The sequence below is a fragment of the Zingiber officinale genome, chromosome 6A (genome assembly GCF_018446385.1).
Source record: "Zingiber officinale cultivar Zhangliang chromosome 6A, Zo_v1.1, whole genome shotgun sequence".
NCBI lineage: Eukaryota > Viridiplantae > Streptophyta > Magnoliopsida > Zingiberales > Zingiberaceae > Zingiber > Zingiber officinale.
In genome coordinates, this window is record NC_055997.1 from 81140750 (window position 1) to 81161976 (window position 21227).

Sequence of the window (21227 nt, forward strand, 5' to 3'; positions counted from 1 at the left end):
CATTTTTGTGTATATGCTAGTTGCTCGTGTCCTTGTAATGCAGGAAGCGAAATTAATTCAAAGGATGGCCAAGGGTTCCGCCGATCGGCAGTGTCGAAGTTAGCCGTAAAGGCCGTCGAGCTCCGACGTTAAATATCGAGAGACGAGCCGGCGTCTATAAACGTTCGAGCGGAAGACCGTCGAGCTCCGACGTTAAATATCGAGAGACGAGCCGGCGTCTATAAACGTCCGAGCGGAAGACCGTCGAGCTCCGACGTTAAATATCGAGAGACGAGCCAGCGTCTATAAACGTTGAGCGGAAGACCGTCGAGCTCCGACATTAAATATCGAGAGACGAGCCGGCGTCTATAAACGTCCGAGCGGAAGACCGTCGAGCTCCGACGTTAAATATCGAGAGACGAGCCGGTGTCTATAAACGTCCGAGCGGAAGACCGTCGAGCTCGGCGTTAAATATCGAGACGAGCCGACGCCTATAAACGTCCGGCGGAAGACCGCCGAGCTCCGACGTTAAATATCGAGACGAGCCGCGTCTATAAACATCCGAGCGGAAGACCGCCGAGCTCCGACGTTTATCGAGAGACGAGCGGCGTCTATAAACATCCGAGCGGAAGCGTCGAGCTCCGACGTTAAAAGTCGGCGTCTATAAACGTCAGAGCGGAAGACCGTCGAGCTCCGACGTTAAATATCGAGAGACGAGCCGGCGTCTATAAACGTCCGAGCGGAAGACCGTCGAGCTCCGACGTTAAATATCGAGAGACGAGCCGGTGTCTATAAACGTCCGAGCGGAAGACCGTCGAGCTCCGACGTTAAATATCGAGAGACGAGCCGGCGTCTATAAACGTCCGAGCGGCTCGCATTACGAAAATCTAGCGAAAACCCCTTTAAGGTAAGGCGCGAAGCAAAAGATGGTTAATCGGAATTAAAAATGCGAGCAAGTGAACGAGTGACGTTCGCGCGCCGAGCGGCTGCTTAATTGCGTGGCGAAAGACTTTATTGAAGGTAGGCGGCTTGGGTCCATGTTAGAGCGTGAAGCCGAGCGGAGGAGTTTTAAAGAACACTTCACACATGACGAAAGAAAATTTCCTTCCCAAAACAAAGGTGACAAGAACAGAAAAATGGTCTATTTACGCCAAATACTAGGCAAACAAAAGAAGTTACAGCGAAAATCAGTCTTGCCGAACGGCGAAGATACAAAAAAGTGGATAAATACACTCCTCATGCGTCAAAATCAAAAAGGGCATCAGGAATGGCGCCCATCACATTAGACAGATCCTCTGGGGGGATGGTCAGCTCGGCGGGAAGGTGGCCTTTAGTCTTCAAATAATCTACCGCCGCCTTAATCGCTTCTTCGAAGGTGAGGGAAATCTTGTCGGTGAACTTCTCCCCGAAGTCGTCCGAGCGGACAAACGCCTTCCTCACTTCGTCAGAACGAGCCGACTCCCCGTCCTGATACTCTTTAAGCGTGGCCTGGGCAGCATCATTAGCAACCTGGAGATCCTTTAAATCCCCTTCGAATTTGAGCAAATCATCCGAGCGGCTCTCCTTCTCGGTGGCCAGAAGAGCATCCAGATCCTTGATGCGTTGCTCCAGCCCTCTGATCTCCACCTTCATTCGGTCCATGTCATCGATGGCATGTCGCTTCCGAGTGATCGCCGTCTTGATCTCCTTATCTCGTTGTTTGACCATCGCTTCAAGTCGAACGACCTTGCTCGCCAGATCGGAAACCCGTTTCCATTCGGCTTCCAGTAATTTTTTGGCCTTCTCCAGAGCGGTCGTCAACTGTTGGCTGTCCCCCGCGGCCTTGAGTTTTTTCAATTCATCCTCCAGCTCGGCCAACCGATTGCTAACGGCAATTTGCTCCACCCAGTTCTACGATCAAAAGTGAACAGGTTAAAAACTTAATTCAAATACACGAACAAAGAAAAAGAGCATACCCCGGTGGCCTGTTGAAGGTTGCTGTCGCCGAGCTGCCCGGGAGTCATCGCTTTTATTCGGCGCCGAGCGTCCTCCCAAGCTTTTGCAAGAGGGCCTGTCAAGGTGATCTGCTGCTCGGGGACCACTGGCCGATCAGCAGCAGCCATGTATTCCTCTGAGGGGAGGCGCAGGACGGTTTTAATTAAGTTCTGGCCGCTCGGCTCGCCCTAAGAAGCATCGGCCTTACCGGATGGCTCACCGGTGGACGAGGAAGGAAGCTCGCCCAAACGCCTGATACGGCGCAGAGTTCTTGAAGGGCTGGACGGCGGCACCTCAGAGCTTGCCCTCGGAGAGCCATGTGGGGTCGGGGTACTCTCTAGGGAAACCGTCCCGGACAACACCGGAGCATCCGCACCCCGCTCGGGCTGTGGCTCATCAAGTGGAATTAAGGCAGATGCAAATTCCGGTCGTCGGGGCTTCCGAGTGAGTAGCGGAACATCATCGGCCGAACGGCCCTCCACCTCAGCTTGGGTAGAAGGTTCTGTGTCGCCCGCTGCCTCGTCGTGAGAGGTAGTAGCTGCTAAGGCTTCAGGAGCATCCTGGGTCCCCTCGCCTAATTCGCCGGTCGGATCGGCTGGATCAAGGCCCCGCTCGGCGACCTCCTTGTTCTTCACCGCCTCAATCTGAGCGGCTTTCAATTTGAGCTTCTCGGTCGCCTTAGCACGCCATATAACTTCAGCTGCAGAAACAAAGATTAAATCAATTAGAACAAAAGAAAAAGGAGGGATGAGAATCGCTTACTCATGCTGCAAGGCAGATCGGCTGGGGTGGAAGACAGGCCGAATATATACATTACTCCTGGGAGGAGCAGCTTGTCAATGTGATAGCGCTGACCCACCAACCGCTCGGCCGCATGAATGTAGGCCGCATCACCTCTAAATTTGCCGAGCTCCGGTTGCGCCGGCATCGCCGTCTGCCACTTGGTACGAAAAGTTGGCAGCTCGGGAAAACGCACATAGAAAAAGTGCTCCTTCCAATGTTTGTTGGAGCTTGGCATATTATCAAAAAGGACGAAACCTATCCTAGATTGGAAAATAAAGGTACCCCACTCGGCTTGCTTGGGATAAAAAAAGTAGTGAAAAATCTTAGGGTCGAGGGGGATGTTGTTCAATTTAAAAAGGACTATCACTCCGCTCAACAGCCTAATGGAGTTAGGGACTACCTGGCCGAGCGGAATGCAAAAATAATTGTAGATTTGTAAGAAGAACTTGTGGGGTGGAAAGCGTAGCCCGGCCAAAAATTTGTCTCGGAAGAATAGAACGGTGCCGGGCGGCGGTTCATGAGGCCGATCGGCCGGTGTGGCTAACACTATTTGGTGGTCGGTCGGCAGATCATAGGTTCGAGTGAGGCGCAAGGCGTCCTCCTCGTCGAACCGGCTTTCCATGGTCGAATACCAAAGACCCGGAGCACCGCCGGTCGGCTGTGAGGTGTTGGTCATGGTATAAGGCTAGGGATGGACGCGCGATGGAAGGAGGGAGAAATAAAAACAGGGAAAGAATGCGGGATGATGAAAGAAATAGCTAATAGAGAGAAAAAAGGAGAGGCAGCAAGGAAAAGGAATCCTTACGGGCAAAGAAGATGATCGAAGGGGGCTGTAGAGTCGTCAGAAAGCTGAAACGCAAGGTCGCCGGAAAAAAGGAACAGAGGGATGGCTGGAGACGATAAGGTCGAAATGCGGCGAAGAGCTGGGGTCGGGAGCTTTATAAGGGCGGCCGCGATCAATTTACACCGTCCGATCCAGGTCGTCGATAACGAGGTCATCATCCAGCCGTTCATTTCAAACGGCGGATGTCCCATCGAAAGTGACGTCACCGCCATACTCTGACAAACGCACGATCGCCACGTGTCCGCAGAAGACTGGTCGCATTTAATGAGCGCCCCTTACTGTGCGCAGCACACGTGATGGGTAGTAGGGGAGAGCATCGGACATGGATTCCAAGAGAACACAAGGCACGGACAAGATACCGCCGAACGGATGAGTATCCCTATGCCTGGCCGAGCGGCCTAATGCAGTGATCATTGCTCAGTCAGATCAGCAGTCCAGTCAGTCGGACTTCGCCTCCTTCGACTAGACTCGAGGGGAAGGCAAGTGATCCGGTGGTAAGAGCCCGGGACCCCCTAACGAGGGGTCAACGCCACGTGGAGGTCAAAAGGCCAGGTGGTCCGTCGAAGAAGGGTGAGCCGACCGGACTCATGAGAAAAGGGCAAGCCGATCGGTTTGCCAGTAAACATCTGATAGTAAAAGGCGCCCTGACAGGGATCGGGGTTCCGACGCTCAATGAAACAGTAAATAATGACCGAGCGGAAGGCCTAAGAGAAGGCAGGACGTAATGGGCGCGCCGCCCGGCCGGCGCAGGGAATTAGGGCCGTTCGGATGGCGCTCTTCGTCTAGCCGGCCGGATGGACGTCCTGGCCGACGGTGTGTAAATAGGGACAGGAACATCTGCTGACAGTCGTCAAGTCGTATGGCTAAGCCATACTCCTAGTCTGACAACGGGGTGTCCTGTTGTCCCATCGAAGGCGCGATGGGACTGTTGCAGTATGGCGTCAGGTAAGCTTTCTAACAAACACATACCGAGGTATGGGCTGCGGACACGTACGCACCTCGGTGGGCGTGTAGAAGCTCTTTCACCGCTCTATATAAAGAGCCGCAGACTTCGCCGGAGGTACGCATTCTACAAGCTTTGGAGCTACTTTTTCCACCACTTGCTTACCTGACTTGAGCTTCGGAGGGTCGCCGCCGGGAACCCCTTCCCGGCCCGACTTCTGTGCAGGTTCGTCGGAGCTTCGTGAGACTAGCCGGAGATCTACATCGGCGACCCGGAGAGCGCCACGTGCCCAGCGTCTGTTGATTCAGCGTTCAGACAGGATCAAAATAGAAGCTTAACTCTAAAATAGAGCGTACAAGTGTTGGAATTGAATTACTTGTGATTGATGAAAAGCTTCTGGACCAAGACTTTATTTATAGCCTTGGTCGGGGCGCCCCAAAGGGGTTTCGGGCGCCCTAGGGGGATAAAAATTTATCCCCAACACAACGGATCGCGTTTGACGCGATCTGGTAAAAAAGCCAACTTCAGGTGCCCGGGATGGTTCGTGGCGCCCTGGATGGTTCCGGGCGCCCGGGATGGATCCGGGCGCCCAGGGTGGATCCGGGCGCCCAGACCACTAAGTCAACCCAGTTGACTTTCTGGTACAGACCTTCTGCTCCGGCTCCGCTAGCTTGGGTGATCTCAGCCATCCGTAATAGGGCTCACCTGAACCCAACTTCTGGCCTTCTCCTCGAGCAACCTTCCTTCCCGATTTCTCATCCCTCGAACGTCGCGTACGTTCTTCTCATCCACCGGTTTACTCTTCCGCGATCACCTTGTCCCTCGAACGCACCGAGCTCGTTAGCTCTCTCCCCGTGTTGTCCTTCTCGCTAGCCGCATCTTCCGCTCAACTTCCTGTGTTTCTAAGCTCCTGCACACTTAGACACAAGGGTTAAACCAAACAATACCTAACTTAACTTGTTTGATCACATCAAAACACCTTGGGGTTCCAACAATCTTCCCCTTTTTGATGTGAACAACCCAAATTAAGCTAGGGTAAAACAAACATAATGTAAAAATAAATAATGTTGAAAAATAAGTGTAAGTAAGATTTTTCAATGAAAGAAATTTTAAATACACCTTCCCTTAGACTTAACCTTCTTCTCCCCCTTTTATCACATAGAAAATGGGGTGCTTTTAACAAGTCTAAGGTAATTTCCAAAAAAAAAGAAAAAATTCTAAATAAAAAAACTTATTTCAAAAAACTTTATAAGTAAAAAAATTCTAAGTTAAGAATTTAGTGTAACGGAATAAGTAACTTAAAAATATTTTTCAAGGTCTGGAACATATTTCAAATTTTCAATAGAAAAGAAAAATTTTCATAAGTGTCTAAGTAAAAAAAAAATTCTAAGGCAAAAAAATATAATAATTTTTTTTTAATTTGTAACGTAAAGATTTCCAAAAAAAATTTCTAAGTTTTCGTAAACATGAATATTTTTGAAAATATTTTCTAAAACAAATTGAGTAACCCTTTAAAGCATTAAATAATTTTAATTTTAATATTTTTTTCAGTTATTCAATTAAACTGTTTATTTCAATACTTGGCTTCTAGGCAGTGGCGAGGAACTATGTCTTCTTGGTTATTAGAGCAACAACCACTTTCTTAGACAAAGCCTTATAAAGAAATTCATTGTTTAATTTTCTCTTTAAAAGCGCTAAATTTAATTAATATTTCAAGTTAAACACGACTTTGGAACCCAATATAGACTCCATCCTACAGGGTTAATCAGGTATTTTCTAGGTACATAAGCTTTTGATATTTTTCTAATATGATTTTTTATGAAACCTATAGTACCAGTTTAAACCTTTATAATTTCTAAAAACAGAAATATTTGAACAGTTAGAGTTTTTTAATTTTCCTATTTCTTCTTTTAATTTTTCTTTTTCAAGTTTTATTTTATCAAAATCCTCTATCAGACAAGATTTTGCTAAAGTTCTTTTTATTTCTAAATTTTTATTTTTTAATTTAGTATTTTCACTTTTTAATTTATACATAGACTTTGTCATAGCCTTAATACCGAAACAAAGCTTATCAGGAGGTAAGAGACATACCTCATTTACCATATCAGACTTGAAGCCTGACTCTCCCCTTGCTTTACTGTATTCATCTGAAGTCGCTCCCCCTTCATCGATGCTGGGTTCCGATGTACTTTGTCCTTCATAGCTCGCCATCAGTGCTAGTCCGACATTTTCTTGTACTTCGGATTCAGATGATGAAGTGTCGTCCCAAGTAGCTTTTAGATTCTTGTGCTTCTTGGGTATCTTCACTTTGTCCTTCTTGAGTTCTGGACAATCCTCTTTTAAGTGTCCTTCTTTTTGATACTGGTAGCAATGAACCCTTCTTCTATTTCTTGGATTCTTCTTATTCTGCATTTTTTTAAATTTATTATATTGAAAGAATTTTTTAAAATTCCTTACCATATATGCTTCTTAATCTTCTTCTGAGTCTAACTCGGGTTCATCCTTCTTGGTTGCATTTAGTTCCATTATATGACTTGATTCCTTTATTGTTCTTGCACATATGGTTTCTTGTAATTCAAGAGTAGAAAATAACTCCTCTACAGTACTTACCTCCAAGTCATTTGAAATGTAGTAGACGTCGATGATTGACGTCCATTCTGGAGTTATGGGAAAAGCGTTGAGCGTGTAGTGTATGATATCCCGGTTGCGGACGTGCCTTCGTGAAGCTCTTAGAATTTTTCCCAGAGTTCTTTGACCGACGAGTAGCTTCCGATGCGGTTGACTTCTTGAGGCAGCAACATGCTCAGCAAGTGATACTCCGCTCGATTATTTGCTACGGAATCATTCTGCTCCTTTTTCGTCCAAAGACTCTTTTCTTTTTCCTCTCCATTTTGATTTGTCGGAGCTACAAAACCGTACTTTATTATTAAATGAATTTCGAAATCGGTTTTTAGAAATACCTCCATACGATGCTTCCAGTGTGCGAAGTCCCCCTCAAACTTTGGTGGAGCGATGCTTGGACCGGCCATTGGTTGTGTTGCTTCGGTAGACGGTTAGTCCTTCTGAAGCGTCCTTGTTCTGATACCACTTGTTAGTCCCTTTAGAGGTCGGCAAGAGGGGAGGGGTGAATTGCCCTGCAAAATAAAATAATTTCTTTCTCGGATTTTCAACTAAAAAACTTGCATAAACAGAGTAAACAAAATAGAACAGAAAAAATGAGGCTCACAATTTACTTGGTTACAACCGGGGAGGTTGTTAATCCAAGGCAGATGAAAAGCGTACTAAAAGATCTCCTCTGGACGGAGAAGCCTCTTACAATGTTGACGCACAAGAAATAGAAGATTACCTCTAAAATGGAGCGTACAAGTGCTGGAATTGAATTACTTGTGATTGATGAAAAGCTTCTGGACCAAGACTTTATTTATAGCCTTGGTTGGGGTGCTCCGAAAGGGTTCCGTTCACCCTGGGAGGGGGGAGGGGTAAAACTTTATCCCCAACACACTTTTGACGCGATTTGGTCAAAAAGCCAATTCCGGGCGCCCAGAATGGTTCCGGGCGCCCGGGATGGATCCGGGCGCCTGGACCACTAAGTCAACCTAGTTGACTTTCTGGTCAGGGTCTTCTGCTCCGGCTCCGCTAGCTTGGGTGATCTCGGCCATCCGGAATAGGGCTCACCCGAACCCAACTTCCAGCCTTCTCCTCGAGTAGCCTTCCTTCTCGGTTTCTCGTCCCTCGAACGTCGCGTACGTTCTTCTCGTCCACCGGTGTACTCTTCCGCGGTCACCTCGTCTCTCGGACGCACCGAGCCCGTCGGCTCTCTCCCCGTGTCATCCTTTTCGCTAGCCGCGTCTTCCGCTCGACTTCCTGTGTTCCTAAGCTCCTGCACACTTAGACACAAGGGTTAAACCAAACAGTGTCTAACTTAACTTGTTTGATCACATCAAAATACCTTGGGGTTCCAACACCTTCATGTAGCTTAAGGAACTTCTCCCAAAGTGTCTTCGCGGAGTCGTAGTTGATGATTCGGTTGACTTCTTGTGGTGGAAGAACGCTCAGCAGATGGTACTCTGCTTTACCGTTTGCCATGTAGTCGACCTGCTCCTTTTTTGTCCACTGATATTTCTCTTTACCTTCTGGTGCTGTAAAATCGAATTTCATAATTAACAATAACTCAAAATCTGTTTTAAAAAATACCTACATTCGCTTTTCCAGGTAGCGAATTTCCCTTCGAATTTCAGTAGGTATATGCTCAGTCCGGCCATCGTCTTTGCTTCGATTGGCGGTTAGTCCTCCTGAAGCGTCCTGGCTCTGATACCATTTGTTGGATCGCGACGACCGGCTAGAAGGGGGGTTGAATAGCCCTATAAAAACAAAACACAACTCTTCTCGACCGTTCAAATAAACACTTGCATAAACTAAATAAATAGAAAGAGGCTCACAGACTTGACTTGGTTACAACCAAGGAGATTGTTAATCCAAAGAATGAAACACGCACTAGAATATCTCCTTTAAGCGGAGAAGCATCTTTACAACAGTGAAAGTGCAAAAAACAGAAGCTATACTAACACGGAAGCACACAAGTGTTGGAATACAGAATTCTTGAGTTAATGTTAAGCTTCTGAACCAAGGTTGTATTTATAGTCTTGGTCGGGGTGCCTAAAAGGGGTCCAGGCACCTGGGAGGGGATAAACTTTTATCCCCTTCACAACGGATCATGTTTGACGCGATCCTGGTCAAAATCCAACTCCAGGCGCCCTGACCAGTAACGTCAACAAGATTGACTTTTGGTTCGGGTCTCTCTGCTCCAGTGCTGCTCACCTCGGTCTGGATCTTCCGCTCCGGTTCCGCTCGCTTGGGTGATTTCAACCAATCGAAATAAGGCTCACCCGAACCCAATTTCGGCCTTCTCGAGCAACCTTCCTCTCCGGCTTCTCGTCCCTCGGAAACGCCGCGCACCTCCTTCTCGTCCGCCCGCGTACTCTTCCGTAGCGCCTCGTACCTCAAACAAACCGAGCCCGTCGGCTCCTTCTCGTGTCGTCCTTCTCGCTAGCTGCGTCTTTTGCTCAACTCCTTGTGCTCCTAAGCTCCTGCACACTTAGACACAAGGTTAAATACACGACAGGACCTAACTTAACTTGTTGATCACATCAAAACAACATTGGGGTTCCAACACTATGTACCCTATCATATTTCTTATTTTTTACTCTAACATACTCATTTAGATCACCTCCTATTAAAATCATTTCATTTGATAGAATATTTTATAATATTTCATCTAAGTTGTCTCAAAATCTTGATTCAGTAGCTTCATCTAATCCTACTTACAGTGCATTTATGCTAATTATGTTCATAGTTTCTTTCGTCACTATTATTTTAAGGGATATAATTCTGTCTCATTTTCTAACTACTCCTACAACTTCATCTTTGAGCGAACTATCTACAACAATACTCACTTTATTTTTTGCTTTACTTTCTTATATACCATAACTTAAAACTTAAGTTTTTTATCAGTTTTACCTTTTCGCCTACTCATTTATCTTTTATACACACAAAATGTTAATTTTTCTTTTAATCATTATATCTACTATCTCTATTGATTTACCCATAAGGGTTCATATGTTTCATATTCCAAATATTAAATTATTAATTTTTCTATCATATTTATTCTTATTTAACTTATTTATTAATAATATAAAACTATATCCAAAGAATTTTTTTGTACATCATAATTTCTCCTATTATATTTGTTCTCATGATATTATATTTACTTTTATCAAACTTGATTGTCCTCGATTTTATACATCAAAGGTTTGTATTCTTTTTACCATTGAAAAATACATGACAAACAGATATAGCAACGGAAATTGAATTTAAATGAAAGTGCCATCGTGATCATCGTGGCGGACCATTTGTATCCAAAAATTCAAACTGCCAACTAAGTTTTAAAACATAAATAAATTCGACAATTATGAGAAATCAACGTGCGACCACGCATAATGTCAACCCATCGACATTTCGATGGTTGAGTTGAACTCTCGATCATTACTTATGCCTCATACCAAAGAACAATCATTCTATGAATCGTGATCTTAACAATCGATTCTAGTCAACAATGGGAAGATTTGGCGGTGGCAGCAATTCTCCGGCGACCAACCACGCTGCGGCACCCGGCCACGATTTATGGCTCACCCACTTCAGTCACCCCCACCAACTCGGGCTCGCGCCGCCGGACCCGTTGCAGTCTCCGCCTATCTGCGCCGGTTGCAACTCCTGCGTCTCCGGCAACGCTTACTACTTCTGCAGGCCGTGCAACTACGCGCTGGACATCACCTGCGCCAAGATGGCTCGGCGGATTCGCCACCCGGCGCACAAGGACTCCATGAACATCGCCGTCGGCGTGGCCGCTTCCAGCTGCCGAGCGTGCGGCCGCAGCGGCGGCGGGTTCGTGTTCCGGTGCGATCCTTGCGGCTACCAAGTGCATTGCCAGTGCGCCGCCAAGCAACTCACGGCGAAGCACCAGGCGCACTCGCACGAGCTCCGCCTCGTCTTTTCGCCGCCGTATGACGAGAAGGCGTTCTCTTGCGATTTGTGTTGCGGCACCGGGACCGACCACTGGCTCTATCGCTGTGATGCATGCGATTTCGATTCTCATATTGAGTGCGCCACGTTCGCTTCGAAGCCGGCGGAAAATCTGCAAAGAGAGCAGAAGGCTCCGCAAGGATCGCGAGGGCGACGGCCATCACATTCCGGAGATGGAAGCGACAGCAGCAGTGAATCGAGTGGAGATCAAGATGCAGAAGACGGAGCTGCCCGGAAGACTCTGCCCCTTCTTCGGGGTCAGTTGGGGCAGCGTGACCGCAGGAGACTCCAACAGGGATCACAGCAGCCATCTGCACCACCATCGCCGGCTCCTCTGCCAGCGGCAACTGTACGGCCGCAACGAGCACCATCGCCTACCATGGGACTTCTAAATCCGCTGCGGCCGCTGGGGCAGTCTCTTCCGCCTCAGACCCAGTGGCAACCGCAACGACCACAAGCTCCACCGTCGACCAATGGGCTCCTCCGTCCACCGCGGCCGCTGGGGCAATCTTTTCCGCTGCAACCTCTTTGGCAACAGCAGCAACCACAAAAGCCATCGCCGATCAATTGGCTTCTAAACCCACCACAGAGGGTGCAGCCTCCTCAGCAGGGACAGCTGCCAAACACTGCGCCGGATCAACAGCAGGACCGTGAGAACAAGAACGACCCAAATGCAACAGGGGATAGCGCTGCGAAAGACGATTGTGCCTGTGGCGATCGCAAGAACTGCATCTGTCCAGATGAAAACAGAGATGAAGGAAATGGAGGTGGCAATTGTGCCTGCGGCGATAGCTACAACTGCACTTGTAAAGATGCAAATGGAGGCTGCGACGATGGATTAAACTCGATTCCGAATCGAGAGGGAGATGTAGACGATGGACCAGTCCATCACGAATATTTCTGTGATCATGAAGATGCAGATGCAATGCCAAATCAGGATAGAAGTGTAGACGATGAGTCAAGCCACTATGTGGAAAATCTGGAGGAAGATTATTCCTATAATTATCAAGAAGCAGATGGATCAACTATGACAGTGGAGTATTCCTGTGAAGATTACTACGTGGAAGACACTTCGTATTGTTATTAGCTCGGTAAACCTCTGCAGCGTGCGTTTGGTGATCACAGCCGGAAGGCTATTCGTTGAATCAAGTCGCAACAGCGAAATTCTAGAGTTCTTGTTTGACATTTTGCGTGTTCTTGTTGATTCTTAATTTGTGTTCTTGTTCTTGATGACTTCCCTGTCTATTTTAATGACTGAATTATTGCATAATAATATCGCTGATTCATGTGAAAGGCTCCCATTTACAAAGATGTACAAGCATTCGACGACGTACAAAATCTAGTATGAAAACCACCAGCAGTCCTGATTAAAACACTGCGCCGGAGATCAATTAAGGCTGAGGAAGTTAAGGAAACACACTCTCCACTGGATCAGTCTCCGAAGCAATCTCTGCAGCTCCGTCTCCACGGCTTCCATGGTCGCCTCTGCTGCATCCATCTGTTCTTGCACTAATTGAGAAGAAGAGTAGAAAAGGGATTCCCCCAACTCAGGTGCTCTCTGCGTTTGGGTGGATTTCAGAGTCCATAACCACCTCGTCCACTTCGGCTTTTGGCATGCCATGGCCAAGAGACCAAGCGCAGAGCGAAGCACAGAGACGGTGACATCTCTTGACTCGATCAACACTCCACAGTCCGCCTCTAGTGAAACCGATGATCTGCACTTCTCGTCCATCTTCTTCAACAGTTTGTGGCACTTGTTCACGTTCTTCTGCATCTCCTTTCGGACGCTACCCAACATAACCGGTGAGGTGGCACTTCGTCTTCGAAGGTCTGATTGCAGGCCTTGAACTCGCCCCTTCGCGGTCGCCACCAACTCCCTCATGTTGTCGACGAGATCGAGCAGCAGGAGAGACGCCTCCAGTTCCTCTTCCAACCGTTTCCTCTGTTTGGAACAGAAGGCAGTCTGCTGAAGGCTCGGCAAGTGGAGGAGATCTCCGACACAAGCGTAGAGATCCCCGAGACCTCTCAGTCCATCGCAGATCTCCGTCGACGAAGACATGGAAGTCGCAGCTGTCTTTAGTCTCTGTAGCTCTTCTTCCACCTTGATTGCTACTGGATGACGAGATCTCGATTGGAGGCTGACGGATCGGACATGGAAGGTTTGCTGTTCCATGACTGCAGCGGTCATCTTCTTCCTTGGCTTTGATTTTGGGGATGAAAGAATGGATGGTGGCGTCCTCTACTTTATACGTCCATGGAGCACATCGTGCTCTAACTGTCGATAATGGCTTCAAAAAATCTAGTTCATTATTAGTGATAAGATCGACAACACAATTTTCACATGTCATATTTGATTGCTGCTTATTTAGCACATTGTTTCTGCTTCAGATCTTTCAGTTGCATCAATTATTGGTAGCGACGTGTAAACTGTCACTATGAAAAGGACGATGATACGTTGAATATGCGCATTTCGCTTTGGATAGATTCATGGGATTCATCAAATTATTCACATCTTTAGTTCAAGAGATAGATGACAAAGAACCAAATACATTGAATTGATCCAAACCATTTTTCTCTATGATATTTTTTTCCCCAGGCACGCAAGCACAACATGAACAAGTATAGTGAGAAGATACAATCACAGGAACATGACCAAACTAGGAGCCTCTAGTGTTCTTCTGCCGCTTCTCTTCGAGCATCGCAGCTTCCTGCAACATGTCCTGGGAGTCGCCCTGCATGTTCAGCTTGGCGAGAGCAACGGCTTGCATATAGAAAGCAGTAGGCCAATCAGGGTAAAGACATTGAGCTTGCATTGCATCTCGTAGAGCAGCATCAGGTTGGTCGCACAAAAGATGACACAAACTTCGCCTAGCATACACAGTAGGTGAGATCATTGTGCCGACGTCGATGAACTGCAAGACAATAGGAAAGAGCAATATCAACTTTCGCAAGTAGATAAAGCAATGTGGGTAATCCTGTACTTAATTTCCCTGATGAAGTCTAAATAGCATCTGCTAGTTTACCTTCAATCCAATAAATACATCAATAAACTCAACATTTAACACTATCTCTGAAGTCTCAGACCAACATTCAGTTTTCATCTCAATGAAAGAATCCATTTTTTTCCCACAATTATGCTGAATAGAAATACCTGTGAGTAACACTCAATTGCTGTTTTAAATTCTTTGTCGCGGAAAGCAAAATCCCCTCGCTTCCGTGCTTCCAGCATATCCCTCATCTGCTGTGTCCATTCTTGAAATGATAGCTGATACAAACATGAAGAGATGAATCCATAATTCTATTATCTACAAACTAAAAGCATTCGAAATAATTTCAAGTCGCACAAATACCTCATTTGTTACTTCATCATCTCTGTAGTGTGTCATTACTAAAATCTGATGGATAGCTGTAAGATCCATTCTGGAGCAGGCCTCCCCCATTGGCGACAGAGGTTGCTGCGGAGGTGGAGGAGCTTCTTCACGCTGCTTCTCAAAGCCCATCATAACGTAAGATGGCACCTGTATAACACAAGATTATTACCATGCATCAAACTTTAAAGTTTAAAAAGGAAAGTAAGGAAAAAAAAAACAGTGCAGCTGCTCAACAGTGAAGATATGAAGCACTAGATCATTATAACATTTCAGAAATGTAGCATTGACTGCCTCATTTATCTGAATCTTTAGATTTGCTTGGACGAACATCCAATCAACGAGATGTATAACACACAACATTATTGCAATACACAAACTTTGAAGTTTAAAAAGAAAACTATGAAAAAAATATATCAATGCAGATACCAAACACTAGACCACTATAACATTTCAGAAATGTAGCATTGGCAGCCTCATTTATCTAAATCTTTTAATTTGTGGCAACTTAAGTACTTAACAAGTTTTATAAGAGTCACCTAACCTATAAGCATTTTAGTTTTTTTTTTTCCAATAACAATTTCTCCACAAATAGTGCACTCCACGGACTTTTGTAAAACCAATGAGCTAGTAGTTTGCAGAATCACACATTTTCTTGAATTATTCCCAATATATCAATGCTTAAATTGTTTTAGAATAAAAAAGGAAGCTACTGTATCAATTAACTTTCAAAAATACTAATGGACTAAGAATACTTTACAGATTTGGCAACTTGGACATTTTGTAAAATTGAATGGTTCATAATTTATATGCAGCAGATAATTGGAGTATTTTTTTTTATTCATATTCAAGAAATATCGGAAAGGAAACTGTACCTCTGATTTGCTTTGCAATGGCCCAAGTGTTGCCACCAGCTTCTTTGAATTGGGCCGGTCCCTAGGCTCAGACTGTAAGCACTGAGAAGCTAGGTCAACAAGTGTAGTTGCCTCTTCGGTCGAGAAATTTCCTTCCAAGTGGGAATCCATTAAGACTAAAGTATTTTTATCACGTATCATGTCAAGAGCCTGCAAGAATTTGGATTTCATCAACCAGACAACCACTCAAACTTATTTGTCTCTTCATATAGTATAACCAATACAGATGGACAAATGTATAGGAGTCCATGCTTGACAAACTTTGCTAATCACAAGTGGACGAAGTGATAAATATAGTTACAGATGGGCACAATCAAAAAGAAGTTGGAATATTCACAGGTACCAAAAAATAGATAAACTATCATTTTCCCTAATCCTTTTGTATGGTTGACACGGCCTTGATAAGGCATGCAACTCATGGACCTAGTTTAAGTGAGAAAATTACATTGTGGATGAAATTTCAATTTTGGACAAATATAACCCAAACGATCTAACATTTGGCTATTTGATCTCAAAACTCATGAATCCTTGTTAAGAAATATATGTGAGTGGCTCTTGTCATTGACAATCACTTTTCTTTTCAGCCAACCTAGTGCCACGATGGAGCTAAGTAGGACGAAAATAGAGCCATGAACAATGATGACAAAATTCATGCTGCCTAAAATAAGAGGCTGGTTGATATTTGTGGCATTCTTTGATTGCAATTTTTCAGCCTTGTCTTTTTTTTTTTTTTTTTACAATAGATATTTGTACTAATCTTGGCTTAGAAAGCTAATATGCTTGTAGCCAATGAGACACCACAATGGCAATTTTCTCAATTTTGTTTTGGTTTGAGTAACAAAGGTAACATTTCATAGGCTCTCAATATAGTATACAGTCTGTCAACAACCTGATTTTAATCACAATGGTGTCTTATTGCCTAGCCACAACCAACAAGATATGAGAATGGTATAAACACTTACACGAGAAGGAGGAATGCGCTTTCCACTCAAAAGATCCAAGAGCACGGTGCCAAAACTAAATATCACACTCTCTGGTGTTACTCTCCCTGCAGAGAATTCAAGATATTCCAGTCATCTGAGTGGTGATTCAAATAGTAAATTTGGCAATTGGAAGATATACCTTGCTACAAACTTTCCCAATAAATGTTCAAAAAAAAAAAAACATGAACGGCACTGTATGAAGTTCTGTGTATGTAGGACTCTGCCTAGTTTCAAATTGCTGGGACCCCAACAAAATTGACTAATAAACTGGAAATAAAGCAACTAGGCAAGTTTGTGTGTGTGGGTGTGTATGTTACATATATATATATATAATCAGTATGAAGTTTGCATTGGATTATCATCAAAATACCAAAGCATTGTCATACAAAATGGACAATAATAATCAAATCAGGTAGATTGAACAGTACATAAAACTTATATAAAGCATTGCCATAGCATTTCAGACTACGTAGGCATGTTTGAGGATCATCACAGCCTGAAACCAATATGAAGTGGACCTGTAATTCAAATTTACTACAAGGTCTGTACAATTTACCTATGCTATTAGCATATGAAGGGAAACAAAAGGGAATACCAATATAATCTTGCATCAAAGGAGAGAAGAGGCAGTTCTTTGGAATGGGATTGGAACATCATGTATTCTAATCTAGTGGTATGAAGTAATAGTAAACATCTATAATTCTCCATCTTTGTCAAGCTTCATACTCTCCACTGATTTCCTAATAGGAGAAAATTAATACTGATTTGTTTTGGCAGATTGTAATTTATCAATGTACAGAATACTTTTCTAAATGTTACTTAAGGAAGGAAGGTACATATAACACAAAATTCAATGACAAAAAAGACTAGTCCTTTCCACACCAAAAATAAAGCATTATGCTTGAGTATACAGAAGAGTTTTGTCTGTAGAAAAATGTACAAAAAACATAGAGATTTTGTGCAAATGAAATTGTATCTTGAGGAATGTAAGCTTAATATACGTAACAAAACTCTTTAAATAAGCTACTACCATTTCTTAAATACTCTGGTGGTGTATATGCTAGATTTGTGCTATAACTTTTCCCATCCCTGCTGTTCTTCATAAGACCAAAACAAGAAAGCCGTGGATCACCATCCTGCATACATATGTATAAAAATAAACTAAAACTCAGCATTTTAAACAGATCCACACCAATTTCTGTGATTGCATCAAATTTACAAATGAAAGAATAGTAATTAGTTACTTTTTTTTTCATGTTACACTTTCTGAACCTATTCTCAAAAGTTTTACACATCGATGTTACCTTCAGTCTAGTTGCATGGTAAAGATAAAAAAGTGCATGAACATGGTCTTTTTGTGATTGCAGCAATTTTGACAAAAGGGGGAAATGGATCTCACCAATTTCAACATAATTGTACATTTATGATCTAACAAGCCCGTACTTTAAAAAAAATATTCTGGCATCAAGAATTACATTCACTTGGCCTCTTAATCTTATAGCCCTAGGTACAAAATATGTTTTGGCAATTTCACTCTTAAAAAAAAGGAAGAAGGGATTGAATGGTGAATCAGAGAATGACTCTAACTGTGCTTCACTTAACTTCGTTAATACTGCTATTGATAGATAAAAATAAAATAAAATTGGTTTTTATTATGCACGAACAGAATATCATGGCCTATAGTTAGTAAATGACTACTTTCATAATACACACACTAAACCAACAGAAGGAAAATGACAAATTGTATTCAGGGATTTCTGAAGATGGAAAATCCAGCTAAATAAAAAATGCATTCTCAAACAGCAACGAAAGCTTTGCTCGTAAGTATATCCTGTATATCCTAGCTCTAAACTCGCAGAAGTTTGACCAATTTAATCCCATCATAGAGAAGAAATATCTTTAGTATAGAAAAAAAAATCCATGTTCATGAGATTTGACAAATCACTACATCTTAGTTTCCAAGTAGAAGTTTTCAGAAATAAGAAACCTAGAAAACAAAGTTCCATAACATTGCAGACAATTATGGAATAAAAGCTGATCATCTCAACAAAGTTATCTTTGTTTTCAGGGTACAAATTACAATGATGTTTCACACAATTGAAAGGTGATTCAACAATGAATAGCTTGATCACCTCATCAAAAAGGACTCTGTAAGCATTCAGGTCATGATATAGTGGTCGTTCCTCATTGCTACAGTAGTTGAGGGCTTCAGCAATATAGAATGCAACTCTTAAACGCATAGCCCATTCAATGGTTTGGTTTTCCCCTTCAAAGCAAACAACGATAAATGGTAAGATTCCATATAAAGTAAGCTTAAAGAAGTAATACAACTAAATCTTGCATAAGATGTTAAAAATTGTATTTTTTAATCAAAAAGTAATTGTTTTCATTTACTGAAACTGTTATGAGATTGTACCTTCTAGATAGGGAACCAAAAACTCACCATGCTTCATTTGAAAATCAAGATTTTATCTTGTTGTTGTTAGAAGAACCTAGACATCGTACAGTGCTTCCTGATGCTAATTAGATCAATCTAATACAATTACTCCCATCAGAATTTTGAATTACCAATTTCATAGGAAGTTCACTTGAAAATTATGCATACTAGTATCAACGAAGGTATCTGCTTAAAAAAAAATCAACTAAAAACGAAAATTCAAACTATGGCATAATGTTCCTAATAGGATAAAAACCCCTACAAATTGAAAGACTCGCTTTCAGCAAAAATGACGAGTAACATTCATTTTTTGACTAATGAAGTTGCCATTTCAAGTGAAGAAAAAGATAATTGAGTGCTGGCAATACATACAGTGGAAGAGATGCTTTGCAAGGGTGTCATTTGGCATGTACTCAGCAACCAGAAGCCTCTCATCCCCTTCGCAACAGTACCCAATCAGATTCGCCAGCCTCCTGTACCTCAATTTCCCAACTCCCCATGCTTCCTCCTGCAATTCCAAGAAGAACCAATTATTCCCTTTTTGCTACCAAGAACAAGATCAATCCAGAAACAAAAAGAGAGGAATCGAAACGAAATCGAAGGAGTGGGGAAAGAGGCCAACGGCGAACTGTTTGGGATCCGGCCAGGCAGTCCTGGAGAATTTCTTGACGGCGATCCACCGGCGGTTCTGCAGCCGGCCCTTGTAGACCACATTAGGGGTCTTGTCGCTGCTCTCCGACACAACGTTATTAGGGCTGAATCCGTCGGTCGCCGCCCTGAGCTCCGCCAGCGAGAACTGGTCGAAGGCCGGAACCTCTCGCCCTCCGCCTCCCTCCGCCGCCTGGAGCGTCAAGGACGGGCGGCGGCGCTGCTGTTGATGCTGGCTTTGGTTGCTCCACTTCTCCTCCGTCTGCTGGATCTCCGGCTGCAGGGAGGACTTGCAGCAGCAGCACCCCATCACCGCCACCAGCGACGACGAAGCCGAGTCGACGACAACAAAAGCTACTCCTTTCTCGATGAAAACTTCTGTATTTCTCGTCTCTACCCTTCTATGTATGCCTCAGTTAAAACTGATAACTACAAGGAAAACAGTGAAAAATGCCAACTTTTTTACAGAGGTAAAGTGAAAAAGGCCAGAGAATAGAGAACCAACCAACTACACCTTCTGCTCTACTGCCATCACTTGCTTCTCCATTTCCTCTTCCTTCCTTTCGGCGATAACTCGGCCTCCAGTTGTACCGCCAAATATTAAAATTCGTTTCCTTTTATTCCGTATCTTCTTCGGCCTTAACTGGACGCACAATAAACAAGCAGCATTTAGTACATGCAACCACAGTTGCTCTTCGCACAACTCTACTTTACTTTGTTAAAAAAATATCTACTTTGTTTGATTTGTTGCTGAAAATAGGTGTCAGGCGGTGACAGATCTTTATCAGAATGAAAAGAATACATGAATCTCACGAGTCGCGAACTCTTGTCACGGGCCGCCTTTCAACATTTCTTTTTTGCATTTCCTAAATTTTTGGAACAGCTTCTAAACTTCGCCCAATTTCTGGGCGTGTAAATCAGGTTGGTGGAAAGATTGCCGGGTCGCTCTGTTCTGAAAGTGGCTGAAGGGACCGGCGTATCACTTCCGCGCATTTGGCCGAGTCCACAGCGCGTTGTTTGACGAGCAAAAGTGATCATACATAAACAAACAGCCATAAGCTACCGGCTCTTGTGGGGAAGAGAAGACTCGGAGCCAACCGGGCTTGAATCAAGCTTCCATCCGCATCCACCTCTTGGCTCACGTTGAATTGAATTCAGTTTTTTGAACAGTAACGGCCGCTGTGGTTTTGGATTTTGTGTCATCGCAATCAAGTGAAAGTGCTGCCGTTACAGAATGCTTGGTTAAAGGTTGGCGTTCCTGATGGAAGGTGAATATGTTCGTCCCTGCGCCCTCACCAATAAATCCACGGAGTTTGTTTGGCTACAAATGTAATTTTAGTATCTAAACTTTATATTGGAGAGAAAATTTAGTATTATAGATATAAGATAGGAAAGAAATAAGACGTTAAAAAAATTTTAATTGTCTATTAAAAAAATTCATGGTATGAATATGTTTAGGCAATTAATGAAAACTCAAAAATATTTAAATAATAATAATAAAATATAATAACATTTATTTAAATATATATAGAATAATAAGGGATCGAATTTAATATTGTAAAATGATTCATATAATCAACTTACATATGGAGCAATTGGAATAAACGTTTATTTGTTATTATAACGGTATTGATATAAAATGATTTTAAAAAAAACACTCTGGGTGAAAAAAAAAAAGCCATTGGTGCTACGGGCGCCACTTGGTATGTTCAAGGAAAATCCTAATTCAAATTCATTCCCAACTCGAATATAAATTAAAACCCCTAAATTTAAAT

General features: G+C 43.6%; 2 protein-coding genes across 4 annotated transcripts; both read right to left on the bottom strand.

Moving 5' to 3' along the window:
* Positions 1-12361: 12361 nt before the first annotated feature.
* Positions 12362-13333, bottom strand: LOC121996719. The gene has a single exon (XM_042550790.1). The coding sequence runs from the start codon at positions 13288-13290 to the stop codon at positions 12490-12492; it is 801 nt and encodes a 266-aa protein (XP_042406724.1). The 5' UTR covers positions 13291-13333; the 3' UTR covers positions 12362-12489.
* A 262-nt stretch (positions 13334-13595) lies between these two features.
* Positions 13596-20101, bottom strand: LOC121996718 (serine/threonine-protein kinase BSK1-like). 3 transcript variants are annotated; one of them, XM_042550788.1, is made up of 10 exons: positions 19958-20101; positions 19427-19881; positions 19177-19312; positions 18500-18633; positions 17398-17503; positions 16347-16432; positions 15346-15534; positions 14453-14620; positions 14254-14367; positions 13596-14014 (listed from the first exon to the last, which is right to left on the bottom strand). In XM_042550788.1, the coding sequence occupies exons 2-10, from the start codon at positions 19760-19762 to the stop codon at positions 13760-13762; spliced, it is 1524 nt and encodes a 507-aa protein (XP_042406722.1). In that variant the 5' UTR covers positions 19763-19881; positions 19958-20101; the 3' UTR covers positions 13596-13759. The 3 variants fall into 3 exon arrangements, with proteins under 3 accessions (XP_042406722.1, XP_042406720.1, XP_042406723.1); XM_042550786.1 differs by having other exon boundaries at positions 19967-20095; XM_042550789.1 differs by having other exon boundaries at positions 19427-19874; positions 19967-20082.
* Between the last annotated feature and the right edge of the window lie 1126 nt (positions 20102-21227).